This window comes from Morchella importuna (assembly GCF_003444635.1).
Source record: "Morchella importuna strain M04M26 chromosome Unknown Morimp01GS007, whole genome shotgun sequence".
Classification (NCBI taxonomy): domain Eukaryota; kingdom Fungi; phylum Ascomycota; class Pezizomycetes; order Pezizales; family Morchellaceae; genus Morchella; species Morchella importuna.
This window is the reverse complement of record NW_025763404.1, coordinates 491695-514752: the sequence shown is the minus strand read 5'-3', so window position 1 is coordinate 514752 and position 23058 is coordinate 491695. Positions and strand designations below refer to the sequence as shown.

The window sequence follows — 23058 nt, the reverse complement described above, 5'->3', positions numbered from 1 at the left end:
TGATGTATTGTTAGAAATTTGAGAAATCAATGGAGTTTGTGGAAGAAAAATGCCATGCGCTGCGGCTGGTTGGGGCCGAGAAGTGTTTGAGTGAGCGATTGATGTTTGGATTTGATTTGATTTGATTCAATTCTGTGCGCACTCACTCGATCACTCTCCCTTGAACAAAACCCTGTAGATACTACATAGCATCGTAGCACAGGATATCTATCCCTCCGCGGGTTTGGGTTTGACACAGGCCACCTTCTTAGTACCTAGGTAGAGTACTCTATCTATGACACCATCCAGGTTTCAGCGAGAATACTCTGTGCCTTCCTACTCTAGCTTGTCTTGTCTAGTTGTCTAGGGTGTATTGTAGTGTGGTGTTGTGTGTGTGTGTGCGTGTGTGTGCTGTGGTACCTACATACATGCTATACATGACATATTATTCCTATCTATGAAACCTGCGCCAGATAGATCGAGAGCGCCGCGGCCGCACCGCACCCTTCTCTTAATTCTGGACTTGTGCCTAATTAAGCAATCTACGTTCTCTTTTCTTCTTCTTCTTTTTCTTCTTCCATAAATACCCGATCGATCAACTGCCCTACTCTAGCTCGGCACATTATACATGACGGGTGAATCGAATCTCAACGTGTATGTGCGCGCCCAATAGGACGCGAGTGACATCTCATGACTGCAATTTCTGGCCGGGCCCAATCGGAAAATCCTGCGGAATATATTTTTGCCGTGGGGGTGGGCTCCCGGGGAGGAGGAGAAGTGAGACAGTTTCCAAGAGTTTTACAGCTCATACCTACCTACTTTAGCTACCTACTTTAGTTGCACGTTGCCTCTGGATCAAGTATCGTCATTGAGCGAGTGGAGGTGAGATGGGGAGAGAGAGAGAGAGAGCCTGGAGAGGTGAGGACCAGGTAGGTACAGATGCACGTGGGATCTAGTGGTACTCTAACTAGAGTAGTGGATGGATGGATGGGCCAATTGGGTGGTGGCTTGGGAGCCCGGGTTGGGGACTTGGGGGTTCGGTGATAGCCGTCAGTACTCTACTGTTGACGAGAGTAGAGTAGAGTGTCTGGGGCTTCGCTTGTTTTCTATGCAGAGTGCTACTCTAGTACTCTAGGTACTTTACCTTGGGGGGCTCTGGGTATGTACATGTACATGTAGGTACTCTGGGTACTCTAGCACAGTAGCTGTCTCAATGCTTCCGATTTGGTGGATGGGCGTGCCGTGCCGGTGGGTTTGGTTTTTGTATCTACGATCGTGAGGACTAGTAGTACTAGTATTTTTTGTTCTACAGATGGAGCTAATTAATGAAGCTAGAGGGTACATAGTACATACATCGTGGAGGAGGTGGAGGAGGTGGAGGAGGAGGGCTTTGGAGGTTAGGGTACATGTAGATACATTGAGAGGGTCGGCGGTGCAGAAAGTCCTGTCTGTCTGTTCTGTTCTGTTCTGTTCTGTTCTGTTCTACGAGAATCTCCGGGCGACAGGAACACTTCCACTGTAAAGTGGCCAGTCCATTCTCGGCAAACGCGGCCAGCAGCCACTCACAGCCCACTATTACTGACACGTAGTTACATGTCGATAGGTACCTGTGGTGGTGGTGGTTGTACTCAAACTGGTTTTTTTTTTCCCCCACGGTCCGTCGCCGCCTGCCTGCCCCAGTGGAGTGCCAGTACCAGTGGCCAGGCACACAAACAAGTGTTTTTTAGCGGCAGCGGCATTGGCCCGTGCTATTTATAAATAAGGTGGTGGATGGATCGCACACACGTGCATGGCGCGATGTTCCACCTGCATGCAGACGGTCAGATCCGGACTAGCTAGCTGGGGTTGTTGAGGTGAGTGGTGAGTGGTGAGTGAGTGAGTTAGAGAGCAAGTAAGAGAGAGATCGCGTCTTGTTGCCAGGTTTGGGGGGGGGGGGGGGGGCTGTTGTTGCAGATTTGGACATCGGACGGTGGGAGGGGAGATTCGTTATCTTGTGTCTGTAGATGGTGATGATGGTGAGGTTGGGCTGGGGGGGGGGGCGGTGGTGGAGGTTATCTATCTGAAGGCGAGGGAGGGGAGGAACATGGCGAATTCGAGATGCAGTGTGGTGCGGTGGTAGGGTACATGTAATCACGAGAAGGACGATAAACGATTGCCGGGACCAGATCGGGGGAAAGAGGACGCTCGATGTGGCCAATGGGGCTCTTTAGTGGGGGGGGGGGTACATACGAGGAGTGGAGTGGTACTTTGGTGTAGGTACATGTAGTCACTCTACTCTAGGTAGTAGTACTCTGCTCTGCTCTGGAGTATTCTAGCTACATGTACCAACATGTACTTACACTACCCAGAGCAGATGTAGAGGCATGATGACGCTGTACTGGGGAAACGAAGGCGAGAGGCAGGGGTGCACTGTGGTACGAGACTCTAAGTACCTCCTCTGGCGAAGGCGCCTCTAGGAACACACAAACCCAATTAACCCCTTCAACCCCCCGGGTGTCAGCCAATCAGGCAGACCGCTGCCGCCCTCAAGTAGGTACAAGTACAAGTATCCTGTACCCAAGACACGGGAAATTTCAATGTATAATCGTACCGTCATATAGCCCGAGTGCTACATGAGGCATGCAACCGCCCAGAGGTAGAGTAGAGGTTACCCACAGTGCCAGGCCGCCAGATCAGATAGAGTTCAGGTACGGTGTTGGGTAGAGTAGAAGCAGCTGCCCAAACAGTGTATGTAGGTAGAACTGATCCATACCGCGGATCACCTGCCCAGGGCAGGACAGGTGCTATATTTACTTAAATCAATTCTATTACTATATACATGTAGCAGCTACATATGTGCATAGTTGGTTAATTAGGCGGGGAAGCGAAGTTGCGTTACTCAGACCAGGCAAGGCAGGAGAAACTACATGTTTGGAGGGGGAGAGGCCGAGGCCGGAGAAGAAGGACGAGGAGAGGGTGATAATAGTAGGTACATGTAGACGTTAGTTGATGGGAAGAGACATACTTATAAACCCTGTGCTGCTGCTGCTGCGTGCCTACATGACAGCATCCTCCCCAGCTAATAGTGCTTCTTCTTTCCTTGACGCTTCAGTCATTCCATTCAAGCAAGGCTAGGATTGATTCCTGACTTATCCTTACATACCACAGCAATACTACAGCACTACTTGTACCTACTTTACCCCGTTACCTTACTACGTCCTACTACTGCAGCGCGGAAAGGAAAAGGAAAAGGAAAAAAAAAAAGAAGAAAAAAGTCAGGATAACCTGTCCATATTTCAATCGTTACACTGCACTGGCTGCTGTTGTTGTGTTGTACAATTGTACATACCTAAACTGCTGCTGCTCCTGCTCGTGTTGCTGCTTGCTTCCTTAATTAATCAACCAACAGCTGTACCGGCCGGAACCATTCCCTATTCTTCCCTTCACTTTGCATTGTACTCTAGAGTGGCCATCTTATCCCTCCCTTCACCGCTTCTTTTTTCTTTTCCGTCTTTTTTTCGCGTTTCTCTCTCCTCTCCCCCGTCTTTCTTCCCACTTCCAAATCATATCTCAGCTGCCCAGCCCTCTCACAACTAAAAGTGAAATTTATTTTTGCACTTTCTGCTTCACTTCCAAAGTTCCCATAGGTACACACTAGCCTCTGTGGGGTTTCTTTCTTGTGCTTGGACTGCTAGTAGTTTACTGGCCGCCGTCACACCCTCTCGCTCGACTCGCTCGCTCGTTCGCTCCACTGATTTATCCCGCCACCCACTTCATTGTTGCATATGCACGACATCTGAATCCTTAACCTTCATCCCGCTTGTTTTTCTCTTTTCTCTCACGCTCACCTACTCTGGAAAGTATCCATCTAGAGTAACTCTACCACTAGAGAGAGCACCACGCTCCCGACAGACAGACAGACACCTTTCCATTCCCGGCTGTGCTGGCCCAGCTTTTTTCTTTTCAAGGTTTCTTACTCGATTGCCACGGACGAACGGGGGATTATTTTAGAGAGCCATTGTTGGGCGTGTTTGATTGATTGGGTTGTTCTGGAACGGAGAGAGAAAAAAAAACGTACGTATGTATGCACGCTTTGTCTCTTCTTTTTTTTTTTTGTTGCATGTCCTGTCTTGTCTGGTTTGGGGAGACGAAAGATTGGTACTGTACTGCAGCTACATAAGTAGATGGAATGAGTGAAGTGGGCATGCTGCTCTACATATATACTAACTAATCCGCTTGCTCAGAAAGTTCCCTCTCTTGAGCTAATCGAACGGATTACAATTATATTTTTTGGGGCCTCGCACCACACCCCCAAAAAATTAATTACTACTACCTGCCACATTCTATCTGCTGGAATTAAATTGGAATACGTTTTATCCAGGACAAACAAGCAAGGCATCTACGTATCATATCCCACCACTGTCACTATCACTTTCAATCCGTTTCCCACAACCACTACTATCATCCTCACCACCGATCAGCAGCAGGATCAGTATCCTTAACAGCAACAGCAGCCAGTGCAAACCGTGCACCCATTATTAAAAACGGCCAAGTAATAACTGCATCTCATCCAAACAAGCCCTAAAAAAAGGAACAATGCCCTCCGTAACCCTACCGCTTCTTTCCCCCACCACAACCACCACCGACACCCCGCCCCCCACGCCCAAAAAGGCGCCCAAAAAGCTCCGACGCAAGAATCCCCCGCCATCGCTCACCACCACCGGTGCGCACCAGCGCCTTCCCTCATCCGCCGGCTCATCAACATATTCACGGCCCTCGTCGAGCAAATCCAACCCCCCGGACCACCAAACATGGACAGCGTCTCACCCAGCCTCCCACCAGCAGGGAAGGAGAGGTAGCGAACCGCGCGCTGGCGATTGGTCGGCGCGGACGGCAGAATTCCCTGTTGGGCCTCTACCTGCCCTCCCGGCGCCGGTAGCGGCAGCTCTGTACTCGGGACTGGTGACGCCCCCGCCCGAATCGGAGCTTCGGCAGGGGGGCAGGCAGATTCAGGTGGAGGTTCAGGTCCAGATGCAGGGTCAGCAGAGTCAGAGTCAGAATCAGAATCAGAATCCTGGGGCATCACCGAGATCGGTATCCTCCGTGTACAGCTCACCACCTGCGTCGTCGAACCAGGAACACTTCCCAGTGAATGTCCAACAGCAGCCCCCGCAGACACCGAAGACACCGCAGCCCCCACAGGTTATAATAAGGGGCAAGGGCAGGGACGCGTTCAAGGCCTTCTCGTACGACTCGTACAATAGCCCGTCGGCCCTTCCCTCGACCTCATTACCAGCTTCACACGACCTTCCTCCTCCTCCACCGCTTCCTCAGGTATCGTACGTCCCCAACGCGCAGCATCCGAATACTCTGTTTGCATCAGCGTCGACGCCGCCGCCGGCTAACAACCATAATACTACCACCACCACCACCACCACCACTACTACTACTAATAATATGCACTCGCGATCCAAGACGCTCCCGTCGAACCTGGACCTGACAGATCTGGCGCCGCCGCCAAGAATCCAGGCGCGTACGCCCGGCGGGACGCCGATCCTGCCACCGCTACCGTCGTTCCAGTCTGGCGGGTTTGGATTCGATCTGCCGGGCGCCGCTGCCGCCGCCGCTACTAACAATGCTATTAATAAGAACGGCAACACCGCGCACCACCAACAGCCAAAGGCACCGCCGACATCTTCTGGGCGCCAAAAGTACCGCCCCACGTCGCTCCCGTCCCCGACGGCGCCGCCAGTCCCGGATCGGAAGCGCCCGTCAATGTACTTCCACCCCGAGCCAGCGCCAGCACCAGGGGGGGAGCCGGCAGAGCAGGGAGAGTACATCTGCCACGCGATAACGGCGGAGGAGCCGATCCCGCTGCCGTCATCGTCGACGGAGCACACGCCGTCGCCGTCGCCGCCGACGGCGAGCGAGGAGTTTGGGCAGCAGCAGCACCAGGCGCCGGCGAAGGGGCGGGTGAGGAGGAAGTCGGACGCGGTGAGCTCGTTCCTGGGCGGGTGGAAGCTGACGATGATGGGCGGCGGGAACTCATCGTCGACGGCGCGGAACGAGAAGGCGCTGAGTAGCGGGAGCGAGAGCGATGTGTCGCCGGTGGGCGTGGGCGATGGTGGCGGGTGGATTCATAGGAGGAAGGGCAGCTTTTCGAGTACGAGGCCGCCGAGTAGGGAGAAGTCGAAGCACGGTGCGTATGCGCAGGAGTATAGGGAGCTTAGGGCGCAGAAGGCGGCGGAGAGTGCTACGGCGACAACAACGACGCCGACGTCGTTAAAGAGGGCGTCGCATGTTGCGTCGAGGGAGGGGAGTGCGCCAGCTAGTCCGGTGGAGGGTACGGGGGTCAGTGGGATTCTAGGAGGGATGGCGGCAAGGGAGCGGGCTGCGGAGAAGGCAAAAGAGGGGAGGAGGGCAAGAAGGGAGAGTGCTGGGTATGTGTCGTCGTCCTCGGACAACAGCACGCTGCCACCAGTGCCGGTGGTGGACCCGAGTAAGATTGCGTCGGCGGCCAGTGAGGTTGTGAGTTTGGATGTTGCGGTAAGACAGATGCAGCTGCTGGAGAGCCAATTAAAGAAAGGGCGCCCATTGAGTCCGCCAGACTCAAGAGACGGTGAGAAGTCGGAGAGCGATAGAGGATACCAGGCGAGCTCTGAATATAGCCAGACCACCACCGCTGCTACAAACTCACGCCAGGGATCCGCAGACAGCTCGCAGCAGAACTCGGGCTCGTCGTCGCCGGCGGGGAGCATCGACCAGAAGTTTCAGGTTCTCCCTGCACCACCACAGGCATCGTCCTCAAAGCAGCAACAGATCTCAGACTCAACAGGGAAAGGCAAGTCGCGCTCCCCGCTCCGCAACGAAATCGACTCTGAGAGCGTTTCAAGCGACGAGAAGAAGAAGCTGGAGCGGCCAAAGAGCATGGGCAAGCACTCGTCGGGCGGGTCGACAATCGGGCAGCACCAGGACTACTTTTCGAGGCCCAAGAGCTCCGGTGCCGCGCTGGGGTCCGGGTCGGGGTCGGCGGGGTCGGGGTCGGCGGGGTCGGGGTCGGGGTCGGGGTCGAGGCCAACGACGCCCCCGAAGCCGATTGCGAAGCTGTTTGTCATCTGCTGTAGGTGCAAGTATTGGCATGATCTGCCGAGCGTCATGTATAGGGGCATGGTGGAGAATGGAGGTGCGACGAGGTGCCCGTATTGTTTGCATGGGATGGAGGTGGCGTGTTGTGCTGGGTGAGTTGATCTTTTCGGGCTGGTATGCGTGATGGATGGAATGCTGACTGTGTGTGGTACGTAGGTACACTTGTGTGGTTTATATGCACCAGAAGCATCATTGATGACATTGATGGTCATGATGATGGATTGATCGATTTTTCTCGTTTGTTTGTTTGATAGTAATGTGGTTGGCTTTTTAATGGATTGATTTAGGAGTGTGAGCGGGCGTTTGCTTTTTTCTTCCTTTTTTACCCCATTGATGTGTTTTTTTATAGTATCTTTTTTTTGTTTGGAGTTTTGTTGCGAGGTGTGGTGTTTTTTTGTTCGTGTTTTTTCCATGGTTGGTTGGTTGATTCTTTGCTACCATTTCTTTTCTACTTCGTTCATGATCTGGATTTTTTTTTTACAGCATGATATATTACACTCATTGCATTTTTCTTTTTCTTTTTCTTTTCTGTCATCTCGCGGAGCATGTCGGTCATAAAGATACAGCAGATACAGCAGATACAGATACAGATACAGCTCAAGGAGTTAGTTACGTGGTCTGTGGAAGGTTTGGGGGGGGGGGGTATGCGCGGCCGGATAGCTGGTATATATATAATGGCATACGCGTACGCAGGGCAAGGCAGGGCAGGGTAGTATAGTTACGATTAGTTACGAATTAGTTACGTTAGTTACGTAGAGCGAAGAAACGGAATGAATATCAGGAATGTAGTTGGCATATCTAAAAAAGTTTAAAAAAAATCCAGCCAGCGCAGCCAAGCGGGATCGGGAATTGATGTGACGTGTAGGACGTTGGTGTAGATGGTTAGTGCGGAGAGCTATTTATTTAAGCTTTTTTTTCCCTTGAGGTGATGGTCATGATGATCGTGGCGTCTGTAGGTACACATGCGATGAGTGCCCGATCACTGCGCGTGCGTTGTGGGATGTGCGATGGCAATCATTAGTTCAGACATTCAGACTCAGATCCAGATTGCGAAGTGGGCCAGTACGTGCATTGGGCGGTGTTGGTGTTGGTGTTGGTGTCGTGATGTGATGCGATGTGATGGTCAGGTCTTATTTCTTAATACATCGTGTGCTCCGGGCCAATGGCGTGCGGTGTTTCGGATGTTTTGTTTGGCGATGTGGAGTAGACTAGGTAGATTAGTAGGTTAGGTTAGTAGGATAATTAGTAGGGGAGAGCCGGGTAGGTTGCGGCTTGGCGTGGATTAGGAGTGGGTGGTGGGCAGTGGTGGAATGAGAGTCACGGCTGCTCACTCGGCGTGCTTACTGGGGGCGGACCCATTCTTGTTCGCGGGTGAGGTGGGCAGAGGTGGAGTGTACTTGGGGAATACCAGATGTGGTACCGCAATGGTCGATTTGTCTTAAACGAAGCCACTAATATATCCTTGCGATAGAAATCGAAAGACCTACGTGCTCTCGGAATCCGGTAATTGGCCGCGATCGCAGGATATTCTACATGTGTAGCTTTTTGGGATGTTTCTATTATTTAGATCTAGAGTGTGCAAGTATTTAATGTACACACTTAATCGATAGCGTGAAGTCTTCCATCTACACGGGTATATAGGTACTTGTAAGGGGCCCGGGTACCTGTACTCGGGCCGCGCTGTAAGGGATCAATCACGGTCACAGGCCTACTTGTACGTGAGCGGGACAAGCGAAAAAGTGCTGACCACCCTAACGCAGATGCTCACCCTAAAGTAGACCCCCGAGACGGAGTGGCCTTGGTTCATAGATGACTTTATCTCTCTGGATCTTATCTGCAATTAATAGCGGGAGAGCTAGAGGGGATATTCGGAATTCGCTCCATGTATATGCAGAAAGCCCGGTAGCATAGTTGAATAATGCGCACGATCGGGTACCAGTAGGACGTTTGCCAGAAGAGTAGTAGTAAAGCACTCCCTTGTATCGAAATATTGGCCAGCTTGCACAGTTTATTCACGTGTTTGGTTAAATAAATACTCAAAGCAAAGCTTGCGAAAAAAAAAAAAAAAAAAAAAAAAACTCAATTCATTACGCTACGCTACTCTATCAGTACCCCACCGCTTTTCCTCAAAACACGCAATCTAAACACGCATAAAAGCAACTTCCCCTCTAGCTCCGCCCTTTAATTCCCCTCCTCCCCCCTCCCCATACAAACTTACAACGCCAACCCCAACACCTCCTTCTCCCTCTCCTTCAGCTCCTCACGCACCGCAACGATATTCTCCATCCTCTTGACAAGCTGTCTCTTCTTCGCCTGGATGCCCTCCCACTCTTTAAGGTCCGAGATCTGTTTCTCGGCGCTGACGGCGTAGCTAAAGAAGGTGCCAAGGGTGCCGCCGGTGTAGATGTAGGAGCAGAGCAAGAGGTGCTCGCTTTCGAGGGTCTCGTGCTGCGTGGTGAGGGTGTGGATTTGGGTGCGGAGGTCAGCGAGGCGGGTGCTGGGGTTGGTGGACATGGTGGTGGTATTGTTGGGGGTTGTGGTGTTGGTTGTGGTTGTGGTGGTTGTGGTGGAATTGATGAAATTAATGAGATCGGTATATCTGGCTTGATTGTTAAGAATCTAGATAGTGTTATGTTGGTATGCTGGCTTACTTTTATTGTGGATAGAATGTGTGATTTAGATAAATCCTTTTCGGCGTAGAAAGCCTTTAAATACAGAGAGGGTGATTAATGCATTTCAATCCTACAATGATTTCTACGCCCGCTTTCAAGTGTTTTTTTCTTTTTCTATTTACTTCATATTCCTCGTTTATTCAAAGATCTAGTTATATGGACAGTTTGAAATGGACCTTTCGCTTGAGCTTTTAGGAAAAAAGAGAATCCGTGCGTTAACGGTTCGATGGTGACGATCACCAAATATCACTCGGTTTCAGTCACCCAGCCAAGCCAGTCTTTCCCAGAAAACCCGCACGATACCGTGCTTGGGTCAAAAGAAACCCCACAGTGGAAACCCTAATCCCCGGGAAAAAAATTATCATTACGTATAGTGGTGTACCTACATCCGTAGTACATGTAGCTGGCTGACGCTCTTATCCAATTGCAGAACCCTTTGCTTGTTGATCAACCAATTAACCCAAAAGCACAATGCATCCGTCACCGGTGTCCAAGACCTAACCCACTACCGTATCCTTCCCCTCCATCCCCCTCGGCCTCCACACCAAAGCTGGAAAGTGCAGCCCCTCCCTTGGTGTATGGAACCTCCCAATCTCCTCAAACCCCAACTTCAAGTACATCGGAGCCCCCGGATCGCTCGCCTCCAGCCCTACACACACACCCTCTTTCTGCGCCCTATCGAGTCCCCATCGTACCAGCATCTGCCCGATCCCCCTCCGCTGCCACTTCGGGTCAACGACGAGCATGAGAACGTGCCAGTGCTCGGCGTATATCCCTGAAAACGTCTCCGCCAGAAACGTTGGATGACGAGCCTCCATCTTCGCTAGCGCAGCGGCGTCGGCGGAGCGGTCCGGGGGTGTGCGCAGGACAAAACGGATGAGCGGGGAGACGTAGGTGTTCGTGAGTGTCAATAGTTTATGCTCCAGTCCTACGGAAAGAGAAGTTAGCACAGGGACTGCTGAACTATAGAGGGTGTATATTATATATCATATGTATGCGTAGCGTTTCAGAAGACATACGTTTCAGTACTCCTTGCCCCTCAGCCCGGATCCTCTCGGCTTCCGCAGATGTCCCCATGCGCTGCCATGCGATCCAGCCTACGATTTCCTTCCTGGATCGCCCTGTGGATTCGTCGGCTACGTCGGTCTCAGCAACAAGATAGACGGCATCAGAGAGGATCCCCTTCTGCAGCTTGAGCCTCCATGTGTGGAGGTAATCGTCGTAGAACTCGCGGCGGCGCGGGTAGAGTACATCGTAGAAGCCATCGTCCATAAGTGCGGGGGCGCTGATGGATGCAAGGCGAGGCACGTCGGCGAGTGTCGCGGTGCGTATCGAGAACTTTCTAGCGGGGGTGGCCATGGTTGTCTTGATGCCGTTTCCTGTAGCGGCCATGATCAATTGGTTCAGTTATTTTGGTGTTGGTGATGGAGTGCTAAGGACCTAGGAGTGCAGTTAAAATTGGGGCCCGGGAATGCGAGTTATATAGCTAACTTTTTTTTTTATGAGGCTCTCCACTGATCGTGCTTCCGGAGATGTAGCTTTTTTCGTTCCAACTAAGTACCTATCTGTGCGGATTGAGTGATGTACGTAGAGTAGGTACATTTCTCTTTGCGGGTTTGGAATGTTATTCAGCTCTTGGCATGCTCGGCCAATCATTGGGCTTTGGTGGATAAGTTACCGCCGGTACTAATTCTGTATCCGGAAGGTCGGTAGCAATAATCCGTGGTTGCCAAGAAATACGTTGAATACCATACGCCGGAGGCCGAGCATTGATCAATGATGTGGGTTGATTGATGATAGTCGCGTGAGCTCGTATCGATATATAGGTATGTGTGTTCATTCTCTAAGCTTGAGTAGGTGTGATGTGATGTGATACACCGAGTAAGGACTTCCAGTCCTGTATTAATACATATAACCAATGAACGGATAGATGATGAGTGATGCATGTGTATTGTCTTGAAGTCTGAATCAAAGAATTGAGGTTCGTGAGGTTCCTGGCTACATGACGCATATGTGTCTTAATAGAAGAGGCCACAAGGGTGTATCTACGAAAGAAGCCACAAAGGCGTATGAATCGAAACCCTAACCCTATGTCAATACAACAGGACAACCATCTGCAGGTGATTGATTTGTGCATTATTTTATTATATAGTGTACATCCTAGAATTTAAATACTTTATATATACTTGCGGTGAAACTAAATATTATTCCAATTTCGCTGGTAACAATCCAATCCCACCATACTCGAGACCCTACAAAACCACAACCAATAGCTAAAACCAAGTGTACTAAAGTCAGAAGTAATTCCCTCTGACGTTTCCCATTGGTTACTGCGATGGTTGGTGGGCTTAAGGAGGTGGTGAAGTTGATGGTTGCTATTACGAGAGGCAATACTTAACTCCACCGCAAGTACACGAGCTATTGGTTCAGGTATTAGAAAATCCTGGGGTCCTAACAAGGACGAGTTGGAGCTATTTTCACAAAGAGAATAAGATAATACCTTTCGGACTAATAGAGAATTGATCAATGGCGAACTGTTTTTGCATATTTATCTCATTTATTGTGAGTTTCGAATTTCTTGACATAAAAAATTGAAGCTTAAATAATTTATCCTCCACTCTTGCCTTACTAAGGTTCCAACGACTTGCCAACCAGGTGCCCACAAGGCCTCCTAAGGCTGAAGCCTACCCTCTCAACAATTCCATGACCTTGATCACTTTAGCCCTTGCGATTTCCATCCTTGGTCTTAACGGGGAGATAATCGTTCAAATTCGCTCCACGTGGAATGTGGATGTAGGACTCCTGGGAAGCATCAGTATTTCTCATAAAGCAAAAAGTGGTGGACTGGATTTATACCGCAGCGTTTCCTTTGGAGCGGGGAGGGGCGCTTTGTCCAGTTTGGATTGTTTGGACGATGTCGATTTGATCATCGGATTCGGCCTCGTCAGGGTGGCGGGCGTACTGGACAGAGACTTGAAGATCAGTGTCGGTGGTGGAAACGTGCATCTTCATGGCGGAAAGGTTGTTTGTGGTGTGGGTGGATGTTTGGTAATGGTGGATGCGAGATGATGGGTTGGTTGTTGGCTGCAGTTGTACAGGCGCGCGGGATATATATGGTAAGTGGCTGTTATGGAAACTGGATAGAATGAGATAGTAGCCACTTAGCTTGACTTGTTTATCTTTTGGGGTTGTAGTTGGGTCTTCAGGGTATTCTAGAAGTGACATGAACTCTGGTTGAAACACGTGATATACGCAATTCTCTGCTTGAAAGTTGAAAGCGATGAGCCGAGGACGAAAGTTACGTACATGTAGGTGGTTTCGAAATATGTATTCGAAATAAATCCACCGTTATTTTTAAAAAAAATGGTCGGCACGGAACGGCATCAATGCTTATTACGATCAATGTGTATCACCGGTTATCACTCGGTTGAATTGAGATTCACTTGGAATGTAGACACGCTCAATTAATCGATTGGTAATTCGTTGGTTGTTTGTTAGGCACGCTCGAGCACATGTATATGTGTTTTGTACATCGCGCATGTCACGTTTGGAACACCTGCAATTGTACACGTAAGGTAGAAATGGTGAAGCACGTAATGGCAATGAACTATGGGAGCTGTTACACGTATACGTATACCTAACGGGTCTCAATCGACTACATGTATATGTACTTATGGGCCCTTCTTCTTCTTCTTCTTCTTCTTCCTCACCCTGATCTCCTCTCTTTCTCCTCATCCCCAATCCTGTCCATTATCCACACATATATCGGTCAACCTTCCTTAACAACGATTGTTGCTGTGATCTATAACATATATTTGTTTACATAAGAAGATCTACGATTATAAACATACACTCTTCCACGTACGTGGCAAGACTATATGATGAATGAAAATATATATCGTCCTTGTAGTTGGGTAACCACTGTTACCGAGTGATAGCTTATGACTCTGTCCATTTTGAGGATACGTGGAATACTGAGATATAGCTCGGCTGACACAGAGTATAAGAGTGTAAGTCTGATTTCCATATGTTTCGATACGTCTTGGCTCCAGGTACCTAAATTGTATTCACGCATATCCAATGATGATTATATTAGTCTAGGCTTAATGTACAGTGGTATTTCTGTGCGTAAATTAAACCGCTTTGGGTTAAAATGGTTAATACATTGTAGATTAGGTATGCATAATATACTACCATCACAATGGTGATCATGACCGATCACAGTTAGTAAGCTAAGTTGTTTATAGGAATCCGTCACTGAGGTTACAAGACCGGCTGAACTAACATTGGCGCTGAATGCTGCCAATACCACTGGGACATAACCAATGCTATAATTTCCAAGAAACGGATGACCGCTTCATCTTCAGCGCTAAAAAGACTTGGGTTTTGCAAGTCATTAATTTATGAGGTCCAAGCCTCCCCGCAAAAGTTAAAACAATTGTTCCAGTAATGGCTAATTGACAATACATATGATAAAACGCATCTCACTGCGCCTTCGCTCTTTAAAGAACCAGAGTTATGATAATTTCCTCAGAAGTAACGCGATATGCGTGATCGCGGTTGCGCCAAGAGGACCGGAACCCTGAGCCAGATTATTATGGCACCATATTGAAGATCACAAGCGCACGCGTTTGTTGGATAACACAGCGATACAATACTCCTGCCTATTATCTTATTATGAAAGGTGGCTTCATGCACATAACTCACTATCTTCCCGGTCCCAGAGTCTCAAGAGACCTCTACGCAGCACGATCATGATCATATTTGCAGACCCTTGGCTTTTGGGCCGCATAAAGACTCCTTAGATCTTCGGTATTGGAACCAGTGAGAATGTAACATCCCGCCAGTATCCTCATCTGAGTGGTGGCTTTATAAGGTCATCTTTCTGTGTTGCCCTTATCACCTGGAGTTTCGGAAATGTCCGCATATGCATGGCGCTCGAACTTTCATATGCTGTGTGGTTGGTTGTTCAGGTACAAACTGGGCTGCAGATCATGAATATGCAAGAACACCCATGGAATAAGTCATTATTAGAGAAGGGTTTGAAGCACCTTGGTTTTTGCGCTGAATAACAGAGCTTTTTTGCGAAAGACTTTACTCCGTCCTAGCACTAAATGTAAAATCCCAAGGCCATTGTGCATGCGTTAGAAGGACTTGACCTATGTAGTCTAAGAGATCCTTAGACAATAGTTCTAAGCATCGGGACACTAATGTATTTCAGAGTACGTTCCTAGAGTACATGCAACCTACATGTAGCTAGGCTGCATACCCCATGGCTAGGACTCAACACGGTCGTTGGTAAAAATTCCAATATTCACGGTAATATCACTATATTATCTGCGTTATATATATCACGACGAGATTGAAGGTTGAAGTCAAAAATAATTGTCCGGGAACGATAGCCATGCCCAGCTAGCTATGGAGTAAAGACCCGTCTTGGAGCACTCCATCTAGGTTAACACCGGAGAAAAATGTCAGCTCCTCGGTTTTCTCACTCAAAGAAGGGAGTAAGCACGAGGGTACAAGGGACACTAGTATTATACCTTGCCTCGGAAGAACCTATTAGGCCGGGATGGAGTTCCGAAAACACCATGTCGCTTCTTGCATGCATAACATTCAAACCGACTTCTTCTGTGACCGGTGTCACATTTTGGGAGAGAATTCGATATAAAATCAGAGGACTGACGTCAGGGTAGGTTGCGATCGAGTTTCTTCCATAAGTTTGATGAAATTCAAGTAATCATGATGTTATCCATTGGAGATCATTACGAGTATGATATCAGGCCTCAGTTATTTAATTCTAACAAAAGCCCGCATGAACCTGGATATCGACGGCTTGTGTTTTGCCGCTTCTTGATGTGCTTCCTAAATTTCAGCATTCTTGAGGCTTGGGAAATATTAGTGACCTGCATCTTCCGATTCCCTGCTACTGGGATCGAGGGGGGCCTAGGATAGGCCTTAAACATAATTGCCAGTCCTTAGGGACTCGGATATTCCAACAGAGTGTTATTGCGCCCTGGTGTCTTTGATGAACCAGATATTTTTGGTCTCAGGTTACTAGCGACAGAACTACCTATCGATAAATCCCGCTGAAAGTGCTCAGATTGTGGGTCACGGAATTTTTGTGGGGAACACAAGGGAAAGGGGCTGTAGGTATGGCAAATCTCAGTTGGCAAAACATGGAGTACCGTGCGTTACTGGCTTGATATGGTACTCCCAGCCTTGATCAATTAATCATTTAGGTGCTCTACTCAATTTCTTTAATGCATGTCCCTATAGTTAATCCAGGTTTTTTTATACCTCGCCGGAAGATTCAATCAAATGTGATGCCAGGATGTTTTTTTTCTCGCTATCAGGCCGGCGAACCGTACGGGGCAGATCAAAAACTTGGACGCAAAGAATCATATGCAGCAAGTACGGTACGGGTTCGGCAACTATTGATGGTGCAGTGGGTGACATGCTTAGAGTCAAGGCTTGTTCAGCTGTCACTTGGTAGGTGAAAACCTCTTCATGTGTCGCCCTGCAACGCACATAATATTGATGTCAATTGACGACTGGTATCTACTTACATACCTATGCGCCACATAATATGGATATGTTGAGACAGCGCGTATCTTTCCCCGCCTAGGTGATTAAAGATATGTATGGTATGTGCTAGACTCTTTCTTGAGGCAGGGATGCTGCTTCTGATTCCAGTATCTTTGTCAAGACCATTTCCCCATCCAATTAGCTATCGGAAGTTGATTGAGTGAATTTCTTGGGACTCATTGAATCGTATCCAAAGAGAGTCATTGTTTTTGCGGCTGTAATGGTCGTGAAAAGGCATTGTGTATTGGTTGCTAAGTATGCGAGTGAAGCCGTTGGATGTGTAGGTTGTGGTTTCTGGCTGGGGTTCGCCCCTCAGTTCAGGTTTGGGTAGAGGGCACGCGACACATTTCCCACCATGTCGAATTGTTACACGGTTGCACAGATCCCAAGATTTCTTCCCCTGGGTTTGGCGTGACTCGTCACAAACACGGTTAGGCCGGGCTCGCCAAACCCTGCGGAATATCGGGTGGGGCGTGGAAAGTAAACCGGAACAACTGTGCCATCAAAAAAATTCGGCAAGGAAGGAAGCCATGCATCATGATTCGGGGGGTTTTGCCCAAGTTATTTGCCTATGATTTTGGATGAGACATTTGGAAAGGATTGACGACTCTCAAAGTCAACCCCTGCCATGGTGAAACTCTATCAAATTTCTATGAGAAGTTGGGGGGGGGGGTTCTCGAAGAAGATCAACTTGCTAGCATGGCAGAGTTCTTATTATGAACTCCAAGGGCATGGTTCATCCGTACTCAATTGTGGAATTCCCAACAAACACAGTCGAGTGCATTTTCCATCTGATGTAACGGCCAGAGGTGGGATTGAGCTGCACATAGGCGGTGCGCAGAGCGCAGAGGATACGAGCGAGAGGAATTGAAGACAGCAGGTAGGTACCAGCTAGTGGGGGAGGCTGAATCGGGGGTTGTTATCTCACTCGCATAATCTCTCAATCACTCGACCTGCAGCCCATCTGCCAGTGGGAGTCCTTTAGAGAAAATGTCGTCACCCCTTTCAAGCACAATCTGAAGGTCAACGAAGCTTGAGTCTTCCTCGCCTCTCGGGTATTTGCCGGAGCCAGAACAGCCCTCCTCCTCCTTTGTTGGGTCATCCCTGATTTTAGATCACGGTCCAGGTCTTACCCTCTTCTCTCTTCTCTCCGTGCCTGCCTGGGGTGATTTCTAGCAAGGAGAAATTTTTCTTCCATTATCGAGTCACATCACAAGCCACATTTTCCCATCTTACCAAACACACCAGGTATACTTACCGTCATCCCATCCAAAGCCCTCAAGCTAGCGCCAAGGGCCAGGGCTTATATACTCAACGGCATCCCCCCGACGTTCACTTCGTCGTTCACATCACATATCAATATTTACATATTCATCCATCTCAACTTACTCTAACCTGCCTAGGTGCACCATTTCGACAGAACATTCTAATGAGATATTGCTTCAACACCTGCCGCTACACACCAAGAGTTGCTGTAAACTCACGACGAACTGTACGATAGTTGAATCGCCAAATAAACAGAATATAAACCCATCTCGAATTCTTCACTTGAGCAAAAAATACAATGTTCCAACAATCGATCATGGCTTTCACAGCCTTTCTCATGCTTGTGATTTTTGTCACACTACCTGCCTCATCTGCGCACCCCATTTCTAGAAGAGAGTATGGAACTGAATCTGCAGTTTCAGTCCCTATCATAAGGTTCGTCTATGACATTAAGCTTTTCCATAGCTTGTGATGAACCTCCTTCCATCTTTGGCAGAAGCTAATTTTTTTTTTCTCTCACTAGTGATATTAAAGGATCTGCGCCTACTCCCACGCCTACTCCTACTCCCGCCACCACTACAATCATCCTTCCCCGCGACCACGAGACAGTACCTTCCGAAACCCCATCTGAGACTAGCTCCTCCTCGTCTCCCGAAGAAACTAAAAGCGAAGAGGAGGAAGATGATGATGGCCACAGCGGCCTCCACCCCAATGCCATTGCCGGCATTGCCGTAGGTGCCGGTTTCGGCATTCTCCTTCTCATCGCCGCATTCATGTATGCCTTCCGTGTAGGCTGGGAAAAGGGCCAACACCAGAAGGAGAAAGAGAAGGAGAAGGAGATGGCCGAGACAAAGCTCCAAAGACCACCAGCACCACCAGTAGCTACAGCGCCTCAACGATCATGGCAGCTAGTAGACGAGTGCATCACCAGCAGACCACCTTCTGTTCTGGTCGTGAACACAACCGGGAGCAGCTGTTGGGATAGCGGCAGCTGGGATTGCTGCGACGAGCACGCCGAGAATCACAGAATTCTCGGTGAGCGCTATAGCTTTCGTCCGGGCATGGGCGTTTACGAAATTACCGACTCTGGAGCGAACAAGCCCCACGATGCTGTCAGAACTGATAGTGGGTTAGGGTTGGAAACACCGCCGAAGGCGAAGGGCAAGGAGCCTGAGAGACCAGACAGCCCATCAGCGAATGTATAATTGGGTGCATGTGGGCTGGATCACACTACAGTCATTACTAAAAGTTTTTTTTTTTTTGTTCTACTCCATTCATTAATCCAGACTCGTTCCTTCTTCCCTTTTGTTTTTTCTTTTTTTTGTTTCATTGGGGGTTCTATTAAAGGTTAAGGCGTATTATTGTGTTTTTTGTTTTCTAGCTTGGCAGGGTTGGGGGAAACGGTACATGGAAAGGCTTAACGATTTGGTTGGGCTGGCTGGGGGTATTTCTTTGACGTCCAAAAGTTTTCGAAAGAGTATTTTTAGTTTCTAGTCTCTGTTATGATTTGTTGTCTGTAAATAGGTCTCTCTCTTCTTTTCCCACTCTAGTAGTAATAGTTTTTTAGCTTAGTCAATGAATTGTATGGGATGAGCTATGTATATCACGTACAAGTAGCTGGAGTACAGTAGTCTGGTGCGCATGCGTGGGCGGAGTAAACTCCGCTGACGGGAAAATAAAAAGAGTTGATAATTGATAGGTACATATTGCCAAGCTCGAACACATCACTGAGCCAAGAGAAATTATTCCGAATACATAGATTTGCCTTATTACTGGTTGGGCATATATGGCATGTTACTATTGCCCAGAATCCTGGTAATTTCTTTGAATCGGTTTATTGGTGGAGAGTATTATAAACAATTTGATGTCTGTGGCTAAGGCATCAAAGGTTTTTCTGCCTACCAGGTTTCTACAAATCTAGTGAAAGCCCCGGGAGCGCCTTGGTCTCAATAAATAGCCGGCTTGAAGGGAAAAGCACAAGGTCAAGCCCATCATCGCCTACACTATGTAGGGTGTGTATCAGAGCCACGTTATTCTCATACTTTGATATGTTTCATATACCTAGCCACTTAGTACGTGCATTATGGGGGTATATTGAAGATTGGGAGGTCCCTGTATCTAAGCATAATGGTTCATAGATACCCGAAAGAAAAATCCGAATCAGATGGCGGGGGGTTAAGAACCAGCATGCATATGGTTATTTAGACTTAAATGCGACATTCCGAAGATCTACCTATCGGCGGAATGAGATTGATTTAGGAATTCACGACCGAAAGCTTGGGCTCCTCCACGTTGTTGTCAGTAAGAAGCATTGGGACCAATCGCAATATAAAGCCAAGAGTTGTTGTCTAGGGATCTGCAAATCTTGGTAGTCTTGGTAAAACCTGGATTTGCAAGTGGCTGAGTATGACTTCTTAATAGAGACCCTGACCTTGGTACTGGCCTTAGTATTTCTGCACTGCCTTAAGAATGTTACTCGAAATAGTAATTGTCTTGGTTAATAATGTCAATCAAGAATAAGGCTTACAGTGAGAAAGGATTGATGGATGACATACCTCATAGCCTAGTAAGGACAAAGAATCTGCCAAGGTGCGAAACAGATCAGATAACCCTCAATTCCAACGGAGTTCAATTGGCTCCAGCCCCCTGTATATGCTCATCCATGACCCGTACACGACTGTACCTAAACCTTGGGGGAGGGTTGATCGATCGACCTAAACCCGTCTCAGCTCGTACCGTCCTTATACGAGGCTTTCTCGCATGTACCCGGGGCAGGGGCAGAGAATAAGAATGTGCAACTCTTTAAGGCAGTGATTCAGTAGCGGGATTTCTACATCAAGACAAATCAGAACAAAAAGATCATTTTCGGGTTCTCGTTGACCGCTCCGAGCAAGCGAGTGATTTCCCATGAGTTTCTATTGGGTGGCAACCTAGAAAACAGCCACATTGCCAAGACCGTATCTAGAACTCTTGTCTTGTCAAAGCCCGGTTATATTTGACATCATGACATCAAGTAACCCAAAGCCCCCGAAGAAGTCCCCGAAGGAAACACTGCCTGCTAATAAGGGAGTCAACAATCAGCAAGTTGATACGAACTGCACCCCATTCCCCCCAGAGTAACTTGCATAAACAACCAGGGATGGTAGAAATGGAGATATCTCCGATATTTGATGAGGGGTTCCAAGAGATCTTGGTACGGCGAGAGGCATTATCGTGTATGCATGATAATGTTCTCGTGATATATTTTTGATATCTCCGATAGTGGTTGAATTCAAGGGTACGGCAGACACGATCCGATAGCGAGGATTCAGCTGTGTTTGAGCTCATGATAGTAGTGATACATCGATCGATGTACCTAATGGGTTGACTCCGAAAGTGGGGTTGAGACAGGAAGGGTGGCTTGATTGGTCTTGATGGGGGTAAGGGGACGATGGTTTTCGCAGATATATAATTGTGACCTTGACTGTACTAGCCACCTGTCATGACCTCGTGTCAACATAGCTACCTATAGATCCAGCTAAGTCAATGGTACTGGCAGAAATGATTGTACATACTGCGGGGAATGAACTGCCCATAGGGCAATAAAAATATAAATTCTTGGCTGACGACAGGACTTAATTTGCCGTGTTATGGGAATGAACACGTTTATCAAGGAAACCCGTCAGGCGTGCAAGTGCAATTCCAACGACGCTGGTCTCAAATTAGCAACACCGTTCCATCAGTTAAAACTGCAGGATTAACCTTATTTCGATCCCTTCACAGGACTTGAGGCCCGGATATTCGGAGCGGTAAGCCCGAGAAATCATATCAGTATACTTCTCGAGATTATCACTACATACATTCCATGCACACATAAGTATATGCACACGATGATGTATCTAAGGGCAGTTTCTACCGAGTGATACTTGATTTGTGTTTCCCGAGAATCTTCTGGAAATAAGTAGTGTACGTGTACCTGCAGAAGCCAAACCTCAGGCCTTTAGTTTCAAGGTTTAACCACAAACACGGGCCATCACTCACATGTCAGAGCTTACATCTACTGGGGGCGTATGACCTGAAAGTAAGCTCAGAATGGTTAGGAACTTGTATAGATCCCCGAAATACACATATTTGATTAGTCAAAGTCAAAGCGCTGATAAAGAATCTGACCCGAATATGTGGGTCCCAAAGCCCTAGGGGGTCCGTCATGGCCTGATAGAAGCCCAATAAAACTACTCTTGTCTTGTTTGATTCTTCTAATTTCAGTAACTAAAAGTAAACGCATGTAGTGCTCAGACATCTGAGGTACATGTGCTGTCCGTGATAAATTAATCATGAGTTATCACTCGATTAAAGTAACGGTTCATCGAAAACTGTAACGTGAACATGATGGCCTCTGTCACGCGTCACGGTAGTCCCTTCTATGTTAGTAACTTAACCAAAAGTAACGCAACTCGAAGGAGCTGTCGCCTGATAAAATCGAATTCTTCCACTATGACGTTGACAAAATTCTTTTCCTAACTATATGCTTAATTAATATCTAGTTGGTCAGGGTCAGTGACAATTTACCTCAAAGTCCAAGAAACGCAAAGCAATAGCTTAAATTAGTGCCCCAAATAAGGTAAATCTTTGCAATGGAAATTTTTACATCCCGGGTCCCTTGGGCAGCACTTCGTTCCGGATGTCGCTAGGGTCCAAAAGTTGCGCTGTGACCTCCATTAGTTAGCTATTGCTCGGTTCAGTATAGGGGACAGAAGGCGCAGGATATGAGTTATTTTCCAAGCGTTACGATCAATTGATAAAAGCACCAGCTGATTATAAAGGTTTTATTGTTGTAGGTCCGAATTCAAACTATCTCTTTGTTCAAATGCGCTAACCAGGTGTTTTAAGGATTGTAAAGACCAAGGATGGTTTTTTCCTAATCGCTATTCAACATTATTCCATTTTATTGATTCAGGCTCACAATATTTTCAAGTACATGTAAATGGGCCACACACACTCAATGTTAACAATAACAGGCTAATTTATGCTAACTCGATAATGGTGTTTCCTGAATTAATGACGAACCTAATGAGTAGTCAATTGAAAACTACTACTCAGTTTAGTAGACTCGGTGCTATTTTATGGGTTCGATGAGCCAGTAAGTGCGTATTTGCCATTGAATCAGGTTCGCCATTGACCCGGAAGAGACTATAATTAATGTGTTATGGTTCTCAAATTGCCAGCCTTATTTGGCTATGGGTGATGTTTCATACAAATAGTATATTTGTCTGTTTAGAACTTGCTGCTCCCGACTTAATCCAAAGAGGGGAAGACTTGAAATTAAGATATATTTCGAGTGAGAATATATGATCAAGAATATTATGTAAGAACTCTTATCAAGCGAGTGTTTTACATGGTTCATAAATTACCTAGACCACTGCACAAACATGATTCAGTGGTGTAGGGG

At 47.8% G+C, this 23058-nt stretch overlaps 5 protein-coding genes across 5 annotated transcripts; 2 read left to right on the top strand and 3 right to left on the bottom strand.

Annotated features, from left to right (window-relative positions):
* Positions 1-4554: 4554 nt before the first annotated feature.
* On the top strand, positions 4555-7300 carry LAJ45_03329 (uncharacterized protein; the record flags this gene model as incomplete). Its single annotated transcript, XM_046112916.1, has 2 exons — positions 4555-7196; positions 7261-7300. The coding sequence occupies 2 exons, from the start codon at positions 4555-4557 to the stop codon at positions 7298-7300; spliced, it is 2682 nt and encodes an 893-aa protein (XP_045973793.1).
* A 2018-nt stretch (positions 7301-9318) lies between these two features.
* On the bottom strand, positions 9319-9618 carry LAJ45_03328 (uncharacterized protein; the record flags this gene model as incomplete). The annotated part of the gene is made up of 1 exon (XM_046112915.1): positions 9319-9618. One exon carries the CDS (start codon positions 9616-9618, stop codon positions 9319-9321), a length of 300 nt encoding a protein of 99 aa, XP_045973792.1.
* A 655-nt stretch (positions 9619-10273) lies between these two features.
* On the bottom strand, positions 10274-11168 carry LAJ45_03327 (uncharacterized protein; the record flags this gene model as incomplete). Its single annotated transcript, XM_046112914.1, has 2 exons — positions 10274-10704; positions 10796-11168. The coding sequence occupies 2 exons, from the start codon at positions 11166-11168 to the stop codon at positions 10274-10276; spliced, it is 804 nt and encodes a 267-aa protein (XP_045973791.1).
* A 1326-nt stretch (positions 11169-12494) lies between these two features.
* LAJ45_03326 (uncharacterized protein) lies at positions 12495-12788 on the bottom strand (the record flags this gene model as incomplete). Its single annotated transcript, XM_046112913.1, has 2 exons — positions 12495-12578; positions 12633-12788. The coding sequence occupies 2 exons, from the start codon at positions 12786-12788 to the stop codon at positions 12495-12497; spliced, it is 240 nt and encodes a 79-aa protein (XP_045973790.1).
* A 5140-nt stretch (positions 12789-17928) lies between these two features.
* LAJ45_03325 (uncharacterized protein) lies at positions 17929-18835 on the top strand (the record flags this gene model as incomplete). The annotated part of the gene is made up of 2 exons (XM_046112912.1): positions 17929-18065; positions 18154-18835. The coding sequence occupies 2 exons, from the start codon at positions 17929-17931 to the stop codon at positions 18833-18835; spliced, it is 819 nt and encodes a 272-aa protein (XP_045973789.1).
* Positions 18836-23058: the final 4223 nt, after the last annotated feature.